General features: G+C 37.8%; 1 protein-coding gene and 1 pseudogene across 2 annotated transcripts; one reads left to right on the top strand and one right to left on the bottom strand.

Annotated features, from left to right (window-relative positions):
• Positions 1-11,866: 11,866 nt before the first annotated feature.
• Positions 11,867-14,746, bottom strand: LOC122051301 (26S proteasome non-ATPase regulatory subunit 11 homolog). Of its 2 annotated transcripts, none has more exons than XM_042612360.1 (2): positions 14,559-14,746; positions 11,867-13,371 (listed from the first exon to the last, which is right to left on the bottom strand). In XM_042612360.1, the coding sequence occupies exon 2, from the start codon at positions 13,362-13,364 to the stop codon at positions 12,096-12,098; it is 1,269 nt and encodes a 422-aa protein (XP_042468294.1). In that variant the 5' UTR covers positions 13,365-13,371; positions 14,559-14,746; the 3' UTR covers positions 11,867-12,095. The 2 variants fall into 2 exon arrangements, with proteins under 2 accessions (XP_042468294.1, XP_042468295.1); XM_042612361.1 differs by having other exon boundaries at positions 14,563-14,734.
• Positions 14,747-15,324: 578 nt separating this feature from the next.
• LOC122051300 lies at positions 15,325-22,513 on the top strand (annotated as a pseudogene).
• The last annotated feature ends 275 nt before the right edge of the window (positions 22,514-22,788 follow it).

Genomic DNA, 22,788 nt, shown 5'->3' with positions numbered 1-22,788 from the left:
AGTTTTATCTTCATGTAAAAATATCAAATACAAGAGGCATGCGATTCTAGTTTTTCGAATTAGTTTTCGAAATTATGTTCTTTTGTCTTTTCTTTTCCTTGTGATTTGATTGTTTTTAGAGGTTAACCTAGGGTTACTATGGGAAGGTTAAATATTTAATTTCCTTAAAAGGCTTTGTCTAGTCGGTAGTGGTTGCTCCCATATCCAAGAAGGCCATGTGCCTCGCCATGCAATACTGGAAGCCGATTTTGGAAATAGATATTTAATTGTCTTCGTGACATATGTGATTTGGATTGAACGTGTTAAGTTTCGCAGGAGATCCAAGTCTAAACCTAAAAGAACAAATAAATTAAACTTAGGATCAAACGTGTTAAGTTCCGCAGGCGATCCAAGTTTAATTTAAAAGAATATATGGTAGCTAGGAAAAGGTTCAGACCTTTGTACAAAATTTTTGTACAGTGAAACCGTTAGGTTTTCCGAGTAGCAACCAACAGTTCTAACTTCGAATTTTCGTTCGGAAACTCTAGGTCGAACCGACGCCTACTGTTCCCTCACAGGGGAACGCGTCCTCACCTACTCCACTCAGGAGAATATACCTGTTGCCAGACTGGTCCTTCAGACTGACTGGACTTTTGCTCAGTGTCCGAAGCTTCTGGTCTTCATGCTGGGCGTCCGCTCTACGACCCGTCCAGTCTTCCACCCGGTTCGCGACACCAGAATTTCAACCTAGGGTTACCACCCCTTAGGATTTTGTCCAAAGCTCTCAACCCGCTGATGTGCGTATATTGTATACACTTATTTAGTATGTTTTGACGCACATTCACATATTTTGCGTATGCTTTATCTATGCATTTTCATACTTTCAGCTTTGCTTTTAGCATATTTACTCTTTTTGTTCGGAGATCTATTTTTGTGCATTTTCTGTACGCAGGAGTCTTATTTGGAGAAGAATTTATGATCGACACCAAATCTGCAAGCTAACTAAAGGAGGAAGACACCATCTTGGAGTGCCACACGACCATGTATGGGAGAGTGACCTAGGTCGTGTGGTGATGCTCACCCATGCAGCATTGGCAGAGCAGGGCAATGTCCAGACCGTGTGGTGATGCTCACCCGTGTTGTTTCTGCAGAAAAGGAGAAGGTCACGGCCGTGTGTGCATCACACGACCGTGCCAATTTTAAAGCCAAGAGAGCCATGGCAGTGTATATCTACACGGTCGTGCAAGCCTTCTAGAGCCAAAGAAGTACACAACCATATAGATCTACACGGTCGTGCAATTTTCCCAGAAGCCAAACAAGCCCTGGTCGTGTCCAAGACACGACCGTGCATGAGTTCCAGAGATGGAGGCAGCACAGGCCGTGTAGATCTACATGGCCGTGCAAGGATGGCAGTGGCAGAACATGTCACGGTCGTGTGCATCACACGACCGTGTGAGATGGGCAATGAAGAAAATGACCTAGGTCGTGTCTCACATACGGGCGAGTCTTGGGGTTGTGTGGCGCCCAAAATCTCTGCTCTATATAAGAGTTTCTTTCATCATTTGAAAGGGGGGGGGGGTTTCTCCCTTTTGAGAGAAAACAAGATTTGGGTGATTTCCCACCTTCTTGGAGGAATTTTCCGACGATCTAAGGGTAGATCTTCAACGAATCGACTCCGAGAACGAGGATTGGATCCGAAGACCGTTCTTCATCGTAGATAAGCTTTTCTTCCCTTTCTCTTCTTGGATTTTGGGATAAAAATGCTTGTGATCTTCTTGTCTTTGGGTTTCTTTTCTTGTTCTATGGATTAGATCTCCTTGTTCTATGATGGAGGGAGTATTTGTGATATGATTTGATGTAAACTCTTGTGGATTTGCCAATTTCCTATTTCTATGATTTTTTCTTGTTTGTATTTATTTTATCTTGTGTGGATTGTTGTGATTGGACTTAATTACCATATTTGATTAAATGTTTGAGTATCTTGTGGATCTTGTAGAGATAATTTCTCATTCGATTATCCAAGGGATGTACGTGACAAACAAGCCCGTGTAAGGGATTGAGGGATAATCTTGAAGGTGAAATTGTTAGTTAGAGCCCTAGAGCCAATCATTTGATGATTGTATTATGGACTTGTTGTATCATATTCTTATATAAATAAAGGCATTTGTTTTTGGTTATTATACTTACTTGTATTGGTGTCAAATAAACTGAGTACAATAACGTCCTTGAGTAGAAGGTTCTTACCTATATCAATCGGTTAGTTGAACCGATAGTGAGATAATATAGGGAACACTACTCTTAATCATTCCTAGTCAAGTATTAACATTCAGGGACAATGTTAATGCAATAAGACTAGCATGTAGGTCAACTCGATGACTTGATCTCACAAGTCATGGATATAGAGATATCAAGTTGACACATGGGTATGCATTGGAGAATGTATACTGAATGACCCGCCATGAGAAAGTATCATGGATCGTTATATGAGTGTCATATACTTTCTCATGTGGCTATTAGTATGACTACTAGTCTTTAGACCTGAAGTCACCATGGATCCCTACATAAGGAGTTATGTACTTTGGTTTCGTCAAAGGTCACCCGTAACTGGGTGGACTATAAAGGTAATTACTGGGTATGTAACGAATTATGCAGAGGGATGTGAGTGATGTAGATGGGATCTATCCCTCCTATATGACAGGAGAGACATCGATATTCTTGATAGAGTGAGACCACTAAGTGCATGACCATGCCCAAATGAGTCAATATGAGATATTGAGCTCATTTGATCGAGTGAGTCTACTTGGAGTTCAAGATTTAGATTGGTCAGAGGATGACACGGTCTATGCCTCACATTGATCAATCTAAATGTCTAGGATAGAAGGACACTTGTCATATATTGTGAGGAGTCATAATTAGTAGTCACAAGGTGATGTTGGATCTCAACATTCTTGTAACTTGGGTAGTAATAATGTGTTGCTAGATACCGCTCATTACTTATGCTCCTAAATGGGTTTAGGGGCATTGCCAACATTACAAGAACCTATAGGGTCATACACTAAGGACAATTAGTTGAAGATTAGGTTCATATGATGAACCAAGAGGATTAAATTCATGTGATGAATCAAATTGGATTAAGAGTAATCCTAATTGGGCTAATTGAGTTGGACTCAAGTTGATTCATTTGTTCAATGAGTCTAATTTAGATTATGACTCATTGAATCAATTTAATTAAATGAATTAGATTCATTATATTAAATTGGCTTGAATTAAATGGTTGGATTAGATCAACCATGAGAGAGATTAAGTCAAGTTTGACTTGACTTGAGAGGAAGAGGAAGAGTCAAGTTTGACTTGACTTTAGGCCACATCATTTGTGAGTTGGCATTAAGTGGCCAATGATGATGTGCCACATCATCATGTTTAGCACATGCATGTGCCACCTCATGAAGGTTACAACTCTCTTTAATGGCCACATTAAATGAGAATGGAGGTTACAATTCCCATTGTGGCCGACCACTTATTGGGTGTGAATGAAATTGATTTTTTCATTCAAGCCAATTCAACTCATCTTCTTCCAAGCTCTCTCCTCAAGCTCTCCCTCTCCTCCTCTTGCCGTGACTGATCAAGGGTGCTAGCACACCTTTGTTTAGTTTTTCTCCACCCATTTGTTCGTGTGGATACTTCTAGAGGATCGTACGCTTGACGATCTCGAGATCCGGCACTTCCTTGGACGAGCGGGATTCGTAAAGGGCATGCATCAAGGGTAAAAAGTTTTCTCCTTGCAAATCTAGTTTAGAACTAAGTCTAAGAAACTCGTACTCGTAAGTTTTTGTTTTATTTTTACTTCGCACGGATCCGGTGACGGGGTTTCGGGGTTTCCGCGACGCGAAAAAGCGGTTTTCGCGGCCCGAAAAACCCAACAGAAATAAGGTCATTCAAGAAGATAAGATAGATTGTATGCATTAATCTTTTATATCTTGATATGGTTGAGAAGTAATGAATTTCTATGTTGATTATCCGAGGGATGCATGTGACAGGCAAGCCCGTGTAAGGATATTATAGGAATCATTCCTAATTGATCACATTTAGATATAGATTTTAGTCCTAGGCCTGTTGTCTATTACAAGAGAGAATCAGTAACCTTCTACATATGATGGACAATTGAGGAATAAAATTTGGTAGATCATTTACATTGAATAATATTATAAAGAAATCAAAATTCCTAGAACATCCTTTTATCATAGTCCTTATTCTTGTTTCTATGCTTACTTTTCATAGTTGCACTTAGTTTTTATAAATCAATTGATTTGTTATTTAGCTAATTCGTGTTGAGATATCTTTAGTGGTTATAACTAGTCCTTGTGGATATGATATCTTTCTTTATTACTGACGACGAATCTGTACACTTACGGATCGATAACAAGTTTTTAGCGCCGTTGCCGGGGACTGCGTCTATAACATTAGAGGTTATCAATTGAGTTAGACTAAACATAACTTTTCTTTTCTTTTCATTAGCATAGTTGTAACTAATCTTTAGAATTCTGTTTTCATCTTGTATATCTTTCTACTTCATGATAACACTTGTTGAAATTTCTTATGTATGCGAAGATCTAACTTTACAGGAGAACTTCTTCCTCTAGACCCTGAAATATACAGAACATTTTATGGAAGAAGAACATTACAAAGACATCAAGAAGACCAATAACATTCTAGCATGACAAATAGATCATTAAAGGATTATGCAGCACCTTATGCTAGAGGGTCGATCTAGCATTTCAAGACCTTCTATTGAAGCAAATAATTTTGAGATCAAACCGGCTATTATTTCTATGGTGTAGCAGAATCATTTTGGCGGAGGTCCGCATGAGGACCCAAATCAACACTTGGAGGTCTTCTATGAGATATGTGGTACAATGAAAATGAATGGTGTTCCTTCTGAAGCAGTGCGTTTATTATTATTTGGGATTTCTTTAAGAGACAGAGCTAAGCAATGGTTAAACTCTTTAGCTCCAAATAGCATCACCACATGGGAACAATGCAAGCAACAATTTCTGGACAAATTCTATCCACCTAGTAAAACGGCTCACATGAGGAATCTTATTGCAAGTTTCAAACAAGCTGACTCAGAATCTTTATTTGAAACTTGGGATAGATATAATAATATGCTCAGACAATGCCCACATCATGGCTTGGAGAAGTGGTTAGTGTTGCACACATTTTATAATGACATTAATTATCATACTAAGGTGTCCCTAGATTCAACTGCTGGAGGGGCACTCATGAATAAAAGCCTAGATGAAGCTGAGGAAATAATTGAAAGTGTAACACAAAATCATCATCAATGGGCAAATGAGAGAAGTAGTGGCTATTCTTATGTAAACCCAACAAAAGCGTCAGGAAAGTTTGATGTTGATGCAGTTACTTTAATAGCTGCAAAACTGGATGCTCTTACAAAGAAATTAGAAAGTATGGGAGCTAATTCAAATACGGTCAATACCATTGTATCTACTTGTGAAGTATGTGGAAGTTCTGATCACTCTAGTGACTCATGTCCTTTGGGAGCTATCTCTGCACAAATCAATCAATTGGAGCAATGTGATGCAATCCTGAGTTTTAATCAGAGACAGAACAACCCATACTTAAATACATACAACCCCGGGTGGAAAAGTCATCCTAATTTTTCTTATAGAAATAATCAAAAGCAAGGACCATCTATGGGGGTAGGACCTAATTTTCAGTATGGGCAGTAGAATTTTCAACAACAACAATCTTCTCAAGGCTTTCCAATATCTAAAATTGAAAAGATGTTTGAAGAAATTATCTCAAATCAGAATGAAATGAAGCAAGATATTTTGAAACTTACTCAGAGAATGGATAATTCTGAAAAACATCAAAAGATTCAGGATGGTCAGATTGCCCAGTTAACTTCTTCATCTTATAGAGCATCGGGACAACTTCCTGGAAAACCCGATGTTAATCCTATGGAGCATTACAATCGAATTGAACTTAGGAGTAGACGAACCTTTGGAGATCCCCAAGTGACTGCTCAAAAAAGAATGAATTTTGAAGAAGAGTTCTCCCCCTCAACACAAGAACCTATTCAGGTTCGAGAAGATGAGGAGAGTACCGCCAAGGTTGAAAGGACTCTTCCACTTTGCTCACAAAGTCAAGTAGTCTCTTTTCCTCAAAGACTTGTTATGATCAAGAAGGATGAAGAGTTTGACAAATTCTTGGAGAAAGTCAAAGAGATATGTGTTGAAGTTCCTCTCATTGATGCAATCTTACAAATGTTTCCTCTTCTTCTCGTGAGCCAGTTCCTCACTTGCATGCAAATCTTACAAACGCTCTCGAAACATCTTCTAGAGCGTCGGTCGGATCTCTGGGGCCAGCTCCTCACTTCTCATGGGCATGACTCTCAACATAAGTTCGACCGACCATAAATCCTGTCGGATCTTCGAGGCTTAGTAGACCCGACCTGTCCTAGAGCTGGTTAGACCTTTGGGGCTCAGTCCCCCACTTCTCGTGAGCATGACTTCCAACATAAGCTCGGCTGGCCATAGAGTCAGTAGATCTCGTGGGCTAAGTTACCCATTTTTTATGGGCATGACTCCCAACATAAACCCGATCAGCCTTATAGTCAGTCAAACTTTTGGGGCTCAATTTCCCGCTTCTCATGGGAATTATTCCCAAACTAAGCATGACTGGCCCTAGAGTTGGTCTTATCTCTGGGGCTCAGCTTTCCTCTTCTCATGGACATGACTCCCAGCATAAACCTAGTCGGCCCCTGAGTTAGTCGGAACTCCAGGGCTCAACTCCCCACTTCTCATGGGCATGACTCCTAGCATAAACCTGGTCGACCCCTGAGCGAGTCGGATCTTCTAGGCTCAGCTCCCCACTTCGTATAGGCATGACTCCCATCATTAGTCCAATCGACCATATAGCCGGTCGGATCTCCGGGGCTCTGCTCCTCACTTCTCATGGGCATAACTCCCTGTTAGAATGTATACTAAAATCCTAGCTTTTTGTAAACATTTATTTTGAAATAAAGAATTACATTGGTCATATGTCTACATTTATATGTTAAGTGTAGTTGTTCAATTAATTTATATTGTAGATAACATGGTGTGTGGTGTCACACATAAAAGATCATGTTATCAGTTCCTTATAAATTATAAACAGTAACTCACGACTAAGATGGATAGAAACAAACCATTGGAATAGTCATAGTGTAATTTGGTATTAGTTTATCTTGACTATAAAATTACACTAGTACACTCTGAGTGTATTGAGCAAGATCATTTAAGGTAAGTTCTTTTTATATTGACTAAATAAAAGAACAAGACCTTTGTTATTATGGAAGTATCTGCTCTTAATCATGATATAATAACAAGCACGTATACTTAATATTCATTTCTTTGATTTATCAAAGGGTGCGATTTAGCTCGATAAATCAAGAGGTCCGATAAGTTGGGAAATGGTATTATTTATATGGTATGTTATTGATTATAGAATGAAACTATGTCCTAGTAATCTAGGTGATAATGTCCCCAAGAGGAGCTCATAAGGATTGTCATGTAAACCCTGCAAGTGGACTTAGTTCGACATGACGATAAGGTTGAGTGGTACTACTCTTAAACTAAGATATTAATTAAAGTGAGTTGTCAGTAACTCATTTAATTAGTGGACATTCGACATCTTAAACACAGGGAGATTAACACACTCATGATAAGAAGGACCCCAAAATGTAATTTGGGGTTGGTGCGGTAGTTCAATAATAATTCTTTAGTGGTATGAATTATTATTGATGAAATTAAATTGGGTGTTCGGGGCGAACACGGGAAGCTTAATTTCATCGGGAGACCAAAATAAATTCCTCCTCTCGGTCTCTATCGTAGCCTCTTATTTATAGAGAATTATATCCACCAAATACCCACTTCCTAACCACCCTTAGGTAGCCGGCCAAGCAAGCTTGGAGCCCAAGCTTGGTGTGGCCGGCCATATAAAATAAAAGGGATTTTATTTTTTAAAATCTTTTCTTATGTGGAAGGCATGATTTTAAAAGAGAGTTTAAAATTTAAATCTTTCTTTTTATAGTTTTCTACAAAGGATTAAGAGAAAGGTTTGATATCTTTCCTTATTTGTAGTTAAAAGGAAGATTTTAATTTTTAATAAAAGTTTCCTTTTTTGTAACCATGTTCATGATTTAAAAGAGAGTTTTAAAAATTATAAATTTTTCCTTTTATAACTTTCTACAAAAGATTAAAAGAAAGATTTGATATCTTTCCTTATTTGTAGATTTAAAAGGAAAATTTTAATTTTGAAGAAAACTTTCCTTTTTATAATCATCCACATATTTTAATAGAGAGATTTTAATTTATAAAAGTTTCCTTTTATAACCAACCATGAAAGGAATCTAAAAGAGAAATTTTATTTTTAAAATTTTCGGAAACAAATAAGGAAGTTTTAATTTTGTGTTTAAAACTTTCCTTATTTGTGGTGCTAGAGGTGGCTGGCCATGATAAAGGATTAAAGGAAATTTTAATTAAATTTTCCTTTCATTGGCAAATAGAATAAGGAAGTTTTTATTAAAACTTTCCTTATTTGCCAAAACCAAGGAATATAAAAGAGAGGGTAGAGGTGTCTCACCTCACAACAACACATCCTCTATTCCTCTCCTCTCTTCCTTGATATGGCCGGCCCTATACTCCTTTTCTCTTCTTCTTTAGTGGCCGGTGCATCCTTCTCTTGGAGTTCTTGTGGTGGCCGGTTCTTGCTAGGATAAGGAGAGAAATGAGACTTTGTTTTAGCATCCCTTGGAGCTTGAAGGTTGGTGGCCGAAACTTGCTAGAAGGAAGATGTCTTGGTGGTTCTCATCTCGGTAGATCGTTGCCCACATAACGTCCGAGATAAGAAGAGGAATACGATAGAAGATCAAAAGGTTGTTTCTTACAAAGAAAGATATAACTAGTAATTCTATTCCGCATCATACTAGTTTTCTTGGTATGGATTTTGAAATATCAAACACAAGAGGCTAGTGATTCTAGGTTTCGGATTTGTGATTCGAATTTGTGTTTCTTTGTTTTTCGATCTTGTGATTCGATTGTTCTTTTTGGTTAAACCTAGGGTTACTATAAGGAGATTAAATATTGAATTTCTTTGAGAGGCTTCGTCGAGGCAGTGGTGAATGATCTCATACCCAAGAAGGCCAAGTGCTTCGACATGTTTGACCTAAGAGCCGATGTCTGAAATAAATATTTAATTGAATTTATAACATGGGTGGATTTGGATCAATAATGTTAAATATCGTTTGTGATCCAAGTCTAAACTTCTAAGAACGGATAAGTTAAATTTTGAATCAATAATGTTAAGCTCTGTTTGCGATTCATAATTTAATTTCTAAAGAACATAATAGGTTATTAGGAAATATTCAGGACTTGTACAAAATTTATGTACAGGAGAACCGGTACGATATTCCGAGTAGCAATCAACACTCCCAACATAAACCCGGTCAGCCTTAGAGCCAGTCGGACCTTCAGAGCTCAGCTCCCCATTTCTCATGGGAATGACTCACAACATAAACTCGGTCAGCCCTAGAGCTGATCGACAACATTGTTAAAAAATTACAACCATCTGTCAGAGAATAATGGCTACTTTTCGGGGAGTATTCCGCTACTCTGACATATATACGCAACGGAACCTTCCTATGCCTAGGAGAAGGCGGTCGTATATCCTCCACTACCCTGCATATTCTGGCACCTGACATTTTCTAATGCTTTTTTATCATGAAGGTTATGATAAATAGTATAAAAAGGGGATCATCTCAGTTGGATAGGTACGCACATACATCGACATTACTATTCTAGTATTTAGTTTCTTCTCAATTTCACTCAGCTACTATTTTAATCTTAGCGTCGGAGAGCCTGCAGCAGGGATCCCCTCCCTGGTTCTTCCTCTAATATTCCTGTTGGTTCTATTTGTGATGTGCAAAGATCCACAGCTCCCAACTCAAAATTTTTCCTCGATTAATATTCCTACCACCTCATCGGACACCCATCTACTCAACTTCTCAAGGGATCAACTTCCAAATTAATAAAAGTTAAAAAGATACATTTTCATTTGGTTAATTAACCGCAATTAAAAAAATATTATAATGAATATATACAGATGATTATGCCCGTTAACAATAATAAAATACATCCCATCGTAGATTTTTTTTTTCTTTTTCCATTGCTCATAGAGCTCAACACACTGCTAATTAATAAATTATCATCACCTTTTCAATTAATGACTAAGCCATTAATTAAAGCATGTTATGGGCTTTCCACTTAATCAGTCACCCGAAAACTTACAAACCAAGTAACCAATGGCTACTGACTAATAAAGTCAACCGGGGACAACTGATTATGGAAATGAGTCTACACAGATGGTAGAAGTTGGAACTTGGAAGACACAAGAAATAATATGTTTTTTTTTCCCTCTGTCGAACGTTAGGGCATTACCCATATGGAGGGTCGAATCTTCCATTTTTCATAGAGTAGTTACCTATAGTTTCAATATATAACTACAGTTTAAATCATTTTAATCAAATCCGGCCCCGCTATAGTTTAAATGATATGATAATCTCAATTAATTTTATTGATTATTCTTGAGTAATCGGTCCAGTCCGATGGAAGTTTTCTATTAATCATCAGAGTAAATCAGGAAGCATACGCGATGACCAATTCAGAAGTTCAACATCCTTTAGTTGCGCCCCCTATTTAGAAGAAAATTTTTTATAAATACACTATAGTTGGGGATCAAATCACGGATACTTAGATGATAATCTGAATATTTTACCGCAGCACTAAAATGCTGGGGACGTTATAGTTTAAATCATGAATATATAGATGTAAGCTTGCGGCTAAATTTTGAAAATCGTGAGAGGTTTTAGATCATGACTTTAAAATGAGTCGTGAGATATGTTTGTGACTAAAAATTTAGATTCCAAGCAGTCTGAAAGGCAACAAATTATAAGGGAAAATAAAATAAAATCCTCATTTTTTTTTTCAAATTTTGGGAAGTAAGGGACCTGAATTTATATGTATCCTCTGGTCCATTAATGTCGGATATCTACAGTATAACACCAAATGGATGCTCGATATTTCTATTGGTCGTCATATGCAAGAAATTTTAGAAATAACAATGTCATGCACAAATTTGAACCCATGTTAGATACTCATGCTTGAGTTTGTGTGATTTAGGCACATATAACATAAACACGGTCCATTATAGAGGAGTGTAGCTGTTTGAGCAATGGCTTTCGACTGTCTAGCTAACCATACTGAATACGGTTTGCAGGGCAAATGCTCAACAGCCAAAGCTATTTGTTGGCATGATTCTGATTCTCATTTTGGCAGAGGCTCTGGCTCTCTATGGCCTGATTGTCGGGATCATCCTCTCTTCTCGAGCAGGTCAATCTCGTGCAGATGAGGAAAGCAGGAGAAGAGGCTGTGATCTCCATGTGCTATCTCCTTGTTTCCAAGGAAATGGAGAGATGTTATTTTTGGAAGTTTGTTGTTGTGCTTTTATGTAGTCGATACAAGGAAGTCTTATTACTCACCCAAGGGTTATTATAGTGTGTTATTGCTTGGATCTTGTAGATCAAGCAGAGGACCTTTTTTCCACCAATAACATTGCCATTGTGGGGGCAAACTGTGAAGGACCTGGATTTGTGTAATCATTAAATAAGTTTCAGTTGAATGAATTGACTCAGAATGTATAAATTTGGCAATTTTTTGTTCACTAAATGGAAATTACAATCAAAATAGATTCGAGACACAAAGGGTAGCAGAGCAATGAATTTAGGAGGCTTAAAATGTTTTTCCTTCCATAATCATTCATGACCATCTTAGAAGAAAGCATTTCGAAGTAGAATTTCTTATGTGAATCCACAGAAACAAGATTCCAACTTGACAGAAGTGAAGCTCCTAAGATGCAGAAAAAAAACTAAGCAACAACCGAAACCATCCATTTTGCAGTTAAAAACATCCAGATATTTGGTGGCGAAAGGTAACCAAAGTAAAATATAGTACTTAACAGCACCCAGAATTTCCTTAAAAAGTGTTAAGGAGACGACCTCATGACATAATATGAGCTGATCGCACATAGAGGCTGTCGACCACTTTCCCGATGTTGGCAATTGTATCCAGTGTGGCCGGATAAATCGCATCCGTCTTGAGGTCATCAAAGATGATGAGACAACCTGCACCCTGATCCAAAGTGCCTGTGAACTTCTTGTCCAGTATCATCTGTGACAGTTTCTTCTCAACGTGGTCAACCGGCAATTCAATCAGCTCGGCAATATGAGCAATCTCCACCCTAGAGTAGGGCTCAATCAGTCTGCAAAGATTCTGCTCCAGGAGGGTGTCGTAGAGAGATGAAAGATGTCTGTGGACGATTGGATCTTCCTCCAATTGAGCCCTATAATCTCGCAGAGCAGTTTCGAATAACTTCAGTGAGCGCTTTGAGTGCGCGTCTGCGACAGCTTTCATGGCATCCAAATCAGGACCGAGGTACTGCAAGCCAGCCTTAGAAGAGATTATCCCAGCAACATCATCGGCCTGGCTGACCATGATCTTGCACAAGAGCATGTATTTAAGGCTAAAGACTGCACGAGGATCCTCAAGAGAGTTGAATGCTTCAAAGGCTTCGAAGAAATAGCTGTAAGCTGTCTTGTAGTCCTTCTCTTCAGCATGAAGGATCCCGCTTAGTAAATCGATGCTACCTTGTTGTGCTGGCGGGACATAAATGGCATTAGCAGCTGTTCTCGCTGCAGTCAATGAAGCTTTTGCCTTGGGCAAGTTTCGCAAGGAAAAGTGAAGCTTGCTCTCTAAAAGATCAATGTCCACCAGTAGTAGTTTGTCGTCTAATCTTCTAACCTCCTTGATGAGACTTGAGAGTAGGGATAAGGCCTCAGAATATTCTTTGTTTTCCATCAGCAGAGCTGCAAGTTTTGCCTCAACTCGTTGCCTCAGAAATGTGCGTTTCTCAGCACGGGTCCACTCCACCATTTCCTTGCAAAGGGAGATTTGTAGATCTGAGCTTCCCGGTATCTTCGCAACGGCATCTATAACCCCCCTCACTATTTTTGCTGTTTTGGCCTTTGGAATTACTGAAAAAAAGGGCCTCAGTTGGGTCAAAAGACTCCTTAAGTTCTCAGCCTTCTTTTCTTGAGTAAGGAGGTCTGTAAGATTTGAAATAGCCTGTTCCTTTATGCGCAGTGCCTCCGAGGAAGATGATGGGTTCTCGAGAATACGGTAAAGAATAGCAATGGACTCAGAATGATCTCTAGCCTCCATGGCTAGTGCCAATGAATCAGAAGTAGCAGGGAGGTCCGTGGACTGCATTTCTATGCTGGAACATGGTACAGAATGCAAAATCAGAGAGGTAGTATCTAATTAAAAATAGCATTTAAAAGAAGACGAGTTGAAAATTATGACAATAGATATCATCTCGAACTAGCTACAAAAGAATATGCCAATGACAAAAGTCACAGCTACATAAAAAATATCAAGCATAAAGAGTATTCTATTTTTTTTTTTTTCAAGAAAACATTGCATCTCGCAGCAAGTGTTCTCTTCTTTATTTGTCAAGGAAGCAAGAGATAAAGGATCCATCGACGTATCTCTCGCTCCCAATTTGTCCTTTGACCTATTTCAAGGAAACCTCATAATAGCTAAAATTCACGTACTCTTTAACTTCAGTGAAAAATTCTGGAGTACTCAAGCAACCAGTACTACCATTCATGGTGCTTTTGTTATATTCAACAGTACAAGTACTCTACCACTTCTCACTCAAAATTTGTATCACACGAGCAGGAAATAGTAACTCCTACATAATTTAAACAAATTTGTGTGAAGAGGCAACTCTCTGAGTATATGCATGCTTGAGGTTCAGTTAACTAAACTAATACTGCCTGTTGATGCCTAAATCAACAGTTAACTAGCATGGTCAGTTTGTTCATCTCATTGCCTAAGCATATCAAAGCTAAGAATCACTGCAGTACTTCTTTCTCTCAAACTACAGTATCACAAAGATCAACAACAAACAAGGTAGAAATTAGCAGCCCTCAGATACAAGCCAAAGATAGTTACAATTTCCACGACCAATCCATTGAAACTATGAGACCTCCCTTTCGATTGTTTCGAGGTCAGTTAGAAATTATCGAACAAACTAGTCTCCGGGGGCTGCAGGACAACCATAGCAACTAAATAATCCCGACAGTGAATCCACTGTTCTAAACCAGAACATTAGAGAAGCCAAAGGGAGGGACATACTTCAAGATCATGACTCTCAACGTGACAACTACTACTTCCTCGAGCTTAGTTCATCAACTAACAAAACCTCAGTGAATCCGTCGCGAAGGTAGAAGATAAGAAAATCAAAACATACGCGAATCATTCAAACCCAACCTAGCCCCCACCTTTTCTTAGCAGATCCAGATCACATCAGATCCACGAAACCAATTCCACTATTCCCAAATCCATGAATCTAATTAAGATCTCGAAATCGCGCCAAAACCAATCTGGGAAGAGATTTACCTACAGCTGATGCGGCGTGATGCCGATGAGTAGTATACCACAGACGAAACTGGAGACGGCCGGCGGGGTTCGCTTGGGCACCGGAGAGATCGCAGCGAGCCAACCTTTTCCCCTTCGCCAAGCAACTGCGATCCAATATTATAAATCGAATAGCACGATAAATGGGCCGAAGTAAACTGAGCCGGGCCTTGCCCTAGTTACGAGCACAACCATTGTTTTATATACACAGAGAAAAAAGAAAATCATTTTACCCCTTGAATTTTACCAGAATTTCAAAATACTCTCATTATTTTCAAATCATCTATAACCAACTAAATGAGTCATTATACATGTGGTAAAAAATGATTCTTTGTCCTCAGTGTGTTTACTAATTTATTTCTAAGTTAATATAGAGAAGGTAAATCATGAGTGACTAATCATTAGTATAAATAGTTAAAATATAAAAAAGAGCATATTCGTATGTGTCAAGTTTCGATCCTAAAATTTTATATGGTAACACCTATGTCTCAACTACTATACCATCCCGAGAAAAAAAAAACAAGAGTCATTGTACCTGTTTATTCAAAGTATTACCGAATTAACACTAAGAACAGAAATAACCTTTAATCTTTTTCTCATTTAGCCTCAACAGAAATTATATAGCAAATAAAAATATTTTTGCCCTTTATACATTTTATTATTAAAAAAAGAATAATAATAATAGAATTCAATAAAATTTACATCTTAAAAATAAAAATTAGTAGAGCATCATAATTTTCCTAAGCCTAATGGTAAATGGCAAGGTTGGACACGGAATCGCGTGAATGGCGCTTAGCGGTGGATGAGATCTTGGTGAGGCTTGAGAGTAGGATCGGTCCCAACAATCGAGCTCGTCCGCCTCCAATCCAAAGCCTAGTGTAGCCGATTACTCAGCCGGCCAGTCGGGAGGCACCTGTCAGGCGTCGCCGGCGACCCGAGGAAGCGCTGTTCGCATGCGGCGCTTGAACTTCTTTGTTTTTCTTGTACGGTTCCTCCGCCTGCTTTGGTTCGGTTCTTATCCCTGTCAAAACTCTCACTTTGTTTATGAATCGTAGTTTCCCCGTTCAACCTTTGGTGTTCAAAAGAAAATGATTGACATGTCTATATCGTTGGACGGATATCTTAGATCCAGATTATATGGCTTTTTGTTATGCTTTTATTGAAATTGATCGCCCATGGAACGACGTAGTTTTCTGGATTGTTGCAGGAAGAATAAACAATTTCATACAAAGTTTTTTAAAAAGGTTTTCGATTGTGGTTTTTTGGATTATCAGAAAGTTACAGAGACCTCAAGATGTTCGCAGTGGTTGACCCTTGTACAGTAATTGATGATTTTTCTTTTTCTTAAATCTTGCATCATTGTCTCGTAGTTGGATGATTCCCTAGGCTTATTTTAATCGGTTCATGACATGCTATTCCAATCCATCTTTGATCAGGTTTTTTTTCCCTGTAACCTCTGAGAGCACTGATTGCTGTCTCTACTTGCCCCACTTTGACAACTTTCTTATTGGCTTTCTGGAAATTTAAAATTAACGATTTCAGTTTGTTTCATGGATGAACCAGCGTCTACATATTGAACTTTTTTACTTTACAGAACAATCTCTGTCCTTTCACGTGACTTGATGCAGTGAATGGTTTCTTATGTCAGCTTTTTTTTCTTCTCACATGATATTGTCAAATGGAATAGGACATCCACAGGCCACCACACTAAATAAAAGAAAAAATGTTCATTTCCCTCCACACTTTTTGCATGCTTTTAGCCTTATCTTCATTAGCTCCAATTGTGTGCTTCAGATTTTAACTTCTTTCTTTCTTGCAGCTGAAGAAGTTAGATTGTTCATGGAAGAGCATAATCACTCGGAGGGGATGCCATGAGTGAGATTATTAGTCCATCTGCACAATCTCACAGTATTCGCCTGAGCTTAGATTTGTCTAGACAGAGGATTTTTTTTAGGACAGCTTCTATGGGTAGGATCGGTGCGACAGGATCCTGGCGGCTTGGCTCTATCAGACCAAATCTGATAATTGAAGGAATACCTACCAACGCCACTACACCAGCAGGAACTGATGGTGATCGAACAAGAGCTGTTGATATAGATGAAAATGATCTGAGACCTGGTAGAATGAGCACGAGGGGTTCTTGGCAGAGTTCAGTTAGTTTTTCCAGTGAGCATGGGGACAAAGTCACACTGCCACAGGAATTGGTGGATAGAGTAGATAGTTCATTAGCTCAAGTGGGATGTAGAGGGACTAGAATTGGCGATAAGGAAAATGAGGATGGATTGTTGACCTTTGCCGATGATGCATTAATATTATCATTTGATTCTCAGTCAAAGGTTGCCAGTTTGCCATCAAATGTGACTCCGTTATCAGATGAAATTATGTCTCCTCTTCCAACTGGTCCAATGATGTCCACAAAGGGAAATAATCAAATATCATGTGCTGTAAGGCTTATGGATGGCTAGTTGTAATTGAGTTGGAAGAAACATGTTTATCTGATGCTGTGTATTCTCTTGCAGGATAAACAATACACGCTTCAATTTTTGCTGGACTACATTTCATACTTAAGCCATTTGTCTGTCTTCGGAATTCTTAGGGTAATGTTCTGAATTTCTCTTGTATGATTTTTAAGAATTTGCTGCAATTTGGTCAGGGAAGTTTCACCTTTTGTAATGAGCATTTATCTATCCATTCTATGGTTTTGCTTTGTGAATGTCAGATTAGAGTAAATCCTTGCTTGCTATTTTTACCGCACTATTGGGTTTTCTTTAACGTGGCCATAGTAGATGAGTTCAAGTATCTTGTCATGGCACTAGCTGAAATTTCAAGAAATTGTTATGCTAACATACTAGGGGTAATTAGTTTTCTGTAAATGATGGATTAAATCAATTCTATCATTACTTTGCTGTAATTCTTGGCTTTTGAGTGATTTTTTTTCAGTTACTTTTAGATTCCTTGAACCATTTCATTTATGATTTGAGATTTTGATAGAGATGACAGTACTATGTTTGGTATTATTAATAGGGTCAATCATAACAAGTAATACACTCGTATTTTGGAGATACTGAACAAATGCCCCCACGGGATGCCCAGTTGGCTAGAGGGTGATAGATTTGCTACAATAGGGCATAGATCAATTGTTAGGATGTATACTAAAAGTCTAGCTTTTGGTATAAACATTTATCTAGAAATAAGAATCACATTGGTCAAATGTCTACATTTATGATAAATATAATTGTTCAATTAATTTATATTGTAGATAACATGGTGTGTGGTGTCACACACAGAGGATCATGTTATCAGTACCTTATAAATTATAAACAGTAGCTCACGACCAAAATGGAAAGGAACAAACCATTGGAAGGTCGTAGTGTAATTAGGTATTAGTTTATCTTAACTATATAATTATATTAGTACACTTAGAGTGTATTGAGTAGGACCATTAGAGGTCGTTTCTTTTATACTGACTTTATAAAGGAACAAAGACCTCAGTTATTATGGAAGTGTGTGCTCTTAATCCTAATATAATAACAAGCACATATATTTGATATTTATTTCTTTAATTTATCAATGGGTGAGATTTAGTTCGATAAATCAATAAGCCCGATAAGTTGGGAAATGATATCACTTATAGTGTGTGTTGTTGATTATAGAAGGAAACTGTGTCCTAGTAATCTAGGTTGAGAATGTCCCCAAGAGGAGCTCATAAGGATTGTCATGTTAAACTCTGCAGGTGGACTTAGTCCGACATGACGATGAAATTGAGTGGTACTACTCTTGGAGCTAGATATTAATTAAGTGAGTTGTCAGTAACTTACTTAATTAGTGGACATTTGTTATCTTAAACACAGGGAGACTAACACACTCATAATAAGAAGAAGCCCAAAATGTAATTTGGGATTGGTGCGGTAGTTCAATACTAGTTCTCTAGTAGAATGAATTATTATTGATGAAATTAAGTTGTGTGTTCGGGGCGAACACGGGATGCTTAATTTCATCGGGAGATCAAAACCAATTCTTCCTCTCGGTCCCTATCGTAGCCTCTTGTATATAGAGATTTATACCCACCACATACCCACCTTCTTACCCATCCAATGGGGTCGCCCAAGCTAGCTTGGAACCCAAGCTAGGGCCGGCCAAGACCAAGTGGATGACCCAAGTTGGTAGCCGGCCAAAGCTTGGGTCCCAAGCTTAGGTGGTCGGCCACTAGAATATTAAAAAGGATTTTTATTAAAATTATTTCTTATGTGGATATCATGTTTTTAAAAGAGAGTTTAAAAATTAAAAATTTCCTTTTATAGCTTTCTATAAAAGATTAAGAGAAGAGATTAATCTCTTTCCTTATTTGTAGATTAAAAAGGATGGTTTTAATTCTTGGTAAAAACTTTCCTTATTTGTAAATCATCTACATGTTTAAAATTTGAAATCTTTCCTTATTTGTTGATTAAAAGGTGGATTTTAAATTTTAAGAAAACTTTCCTTTTTAACCATGTTCATGATTTAAAAGAGAGTTTAAAAATTAAATATTCTCTTTTATAAGTTTCTACAAGAGATTAAGAAAAGATTTGATATCTTTCCTTATTTGTAGATTAAAAGAGATTTTAATTTTTAGAGATAACTTTCTTTTTATCCACATGTTTAAAAGAAAGATTTTAATTTATTAAATTTCCTTTTTATAAACCAATCATGAAGGGATAAAAATTATTAGAGAAATTTTATTTTTAAAATTTCCAGAAACAAATTAGGAAGGTTTTAATTCTTGATTGAATTAAATTTCCTTTGCTTAGATTATTGTGGCCGGCCATGTTGATTAATAAAAGAGAAATTGATTTTATATCAATTAAATTTATTTTTCATGGCAAAGGAATTAAGGAAGTTTTTATTAAAATTTCCTTATTTGCCAAGACCAAGGATTATAAAAGAGGGAGTAGAGGTGCCTTCATGACAAGAACTCTATTCTATTTTTCTCCCTCTTTTTCTTCCTTAGTGTGGCCGGCCATCCTCTCCTCCTCTCTTCTCTTTGATGGTCGAACCTCATCATTCTTGTGGAGATTCATATGGTGGCCGGATCAAGTTTAGAGAAGAAGAAGGAGTGAAAGAAAGCTTTGTTTCTAGCATCCCTTGGAGCATGGTGGTGGTGGCCGAACCTCTTCATCCTAGGAGAAGTTTTGATGGCCGAAACTTGTAAGGAAGAAGAAGGTGCTTGGTGGTTCTCGTCTCGGAAGATCGTTGCCCACACAACGTCCGGGATTAGAAGAGGAATACGGTAGAAGATCAAGAGGTCATTAAAAGTTCACAAAGGAAGGTATAACTAATATAGTTTTCCGCATCATGTTAGTTTTATCTCCATGTAAAAATACTAAATACAAGAGGCATGCGATTCTAGTATTTCGAATTTGTTTTCGATGTTGTGTTCTTTTGTTTTTCTTTTCCTTGTGATTTGATTGTTCTTTTCGGTTGACCTAAAGTTATTTAAGGAAATTAAATATTAGTTTTCCTTAAAAGGCTTTGTCTAGGCGGTGGTGGTTGTTCTCATATCCAAGAAGGCCATGTGCCTCTCCATGCAGTCATGGAATCCAATTTTGGAAATTAATATTTAATGGAATTAATAACGTAGGTGATTTGGATCGAAAGTGTTAAGTTCCGCAGGAGATCCAAGTCTAAACCTAAAAGAACAAATAAATTAAACTTTGGATCAAACGTGTTAAGTTCCGCAGGCAATCCAAGTTTAATTTAAAAGAACACATGGTAGCTAGGAAAAGGTTCAGACCTTTGTATAAAATTTTTGTACAGTGGAACCATTAGGCTTTCCGAGTAGCAACCAACATCAATTCCCGGCGTGCGCATGCTCTCGGGGAGAAAACTCCTCCCGGCGTGCGCATGCCCTCGAGGATTATAAGCTTACCCCGTAATTTACCTCCCTTTATATAACCTAAGGACGGATTGTGAGGGGCGCCTGGGTAAGCATAATCATCCTTTTTACTACAAAAGGAGATGACGAATAAATAAATTCCATGGTTGAGCTACCAGAATGGTCTAGTAATCAAAGTTAAGTCCTCATATATAGTGACATGAGGATGTAAAAATGAGGATCCAATCAACTAACTTGTAAATACTTCTCATCTTTTGAATTGTTATGCCTTTCTTATATGTATAAGACCGAATCCATGTATCAGTGTGAATAATATCTATGCAATATCTACTTTGCCACATGCTGATGCTGTATTTATATTCCACTTGTTTTGTTTGTTTATCAATTTGCAATTTTTGTTTACAATAATTAAGTTCATGTCTCGTTACCATACAGGTATATACAAGATATTTGCTACAAAAGATTTTTGGGCCTGACCATTTGAATCTCACAGGTGAAAATAATCCATTGTACCTCGATCTGCCCTCCAATATGGTACTTCCTCATCTTACTTAAAAATATAATTAGCTGAATAGACGTCTGTCTTCCTTTTATTATTGCCTCTCTTAATTGAGACGAGTTCTGTAACAGTTGGGTTCCTTCTTGATGGGGTGGATCGGATTTGTGTTCAAGGCAGATATTCTCCTTGTGTCTGATCATTTGTAGGTAGGATTAAGCATAGGCTACCTGGGCAATCTCACCACATTCAGTGGATGGAACCAGAAGATGCTTGAATCATCTTCCAAAGGCCACTGGGCCGATGCAATTGCCGGCATCATACTTGGTAGGTAACCTTGCTTCAAGAGGCTTGCTTCTAACTTCTGAATCCATTAGGAAGTTTTTGTAGGTTTACTTATCTCTCTAGCTATCATTAGGGATTTTTCTCGTCAACTACAGCATCATATTTGGAATTGGATGTGCTGGAAGACATTGCAAAAGAGTTATTGGATGGGGTGACGATTCGATAAGGAGAAGAACATCCATCCTGGAAAAATGGAGGGTGGATAACTTCAATAAGCATGTGGCCATACTGACTGCTGCTTTACTGATCTGGTTATTGATATGGATCTTGAGTGCAGAATTCTTCAAGCTCAAGCTCGATGATCTCAGTAACTCTGTCGTTCCTTGGCTAGCTTTCTTGGTGGGTCCTCTAGGTGTGTGGACACGCTGGCACTTGGCTAGGTTAAATGGTCAAGGTCTAGGAAGGAAACGAATGCTCAAGTGGCTACCAATCGGAACACTCCTGGCCAATGTCCTTGCAGCATGTTTCATGGCTGCACTCGCAACAATTAGTAAAGCGGTAATATATTTGATTCTCAATATAGGAATGATTTTGAACTTCTATTTCAACTATTTAAATATAAATAGTAATAGAGCAATTAGATTATCCTCTAATATATGAACAAATGAGAGAAAATATATTAAGGACATAGTCAAAAAGGATTAATAGACTAAAGGGAGATTAAACAAAGACATTAGTGGATGTGATAAAAAATGATTTATTTGCTTTCAATGTTAGTAGTGATGTTGATTTCTTAGGCCTATTCGATGGACGAATCTTGCTCGAGCTTTGTCAATTCGGAGCCAAATTACTTGCTCAAATCCTCTGGAACTAAGATATAGCCACATCCAAAGAAAATAAAATTGAAAGAACACATGCAACTTGCATATAATATTTTGCAGAAAAGAAAATTCCTTGTTTTTTACAGATTCACTGCCTATTTCTATTTCATGGTCATCAAATAAGTTATGATCTCTGATTAAATCTGCTCTACTTTTTCCTTGGAACAGGTAAACACAGACAGATGCATGCACAATTATCATAAGTGGGATTCAGTTAGGGTTTCTTGGGTGCTTGAGCACTGTTTCTACTTTTGCTGCTGAGATTTATGCTATGTGGAAGACTGGCCATGGCTTGAATGCTTTCTTGTACATTGCTGCTACCATCACAATATCATTTGCCCTAGGAACTCTTATTTACTCAGTTCCTGTATGGATCAAAGATTACATATGACAAATTGTTCCATAATCTCATCCACAATTGTAGTCGCTGGCTACTTTTGATTCGATCCTCATCTTGCCTCGCCTATTGTATATATATTACATTGCAAATGAACTAGTGCGAAAGAAAAACCTAGCAAAAGCCATCAGGTTTGTAAGAAGAGTTAATGTTACCTATTTGCCATTGTATATGGTTCACTTAGTCACTAATTGAAATAAAATGTGATATCGTTCATTTCAAACAGTTTAGTCGATTCATGGTAAAATATAAACAAGTAAATTATAAGGTTATTTTATCTT

This window comes from Zingiber officinale, chromosome 3A, assembly GCF_018446385.1.
Source record: "Zingiber officinale cultivar Zhangliang chromosome 3A, Zo_v1.1, whole genome shotgun sequence".
Classification (NCBI taxonomy): domain Eukaryota; kingdom Viridiplantae; phylum Streptophyta; class Magnoliopsida; order Zingiberales; family Zingiberaceae; genus Zingiber; species Zingiber officinale.
This window is presented reverse-complemented; position numbering and strand designations above follow the sequence as displayed.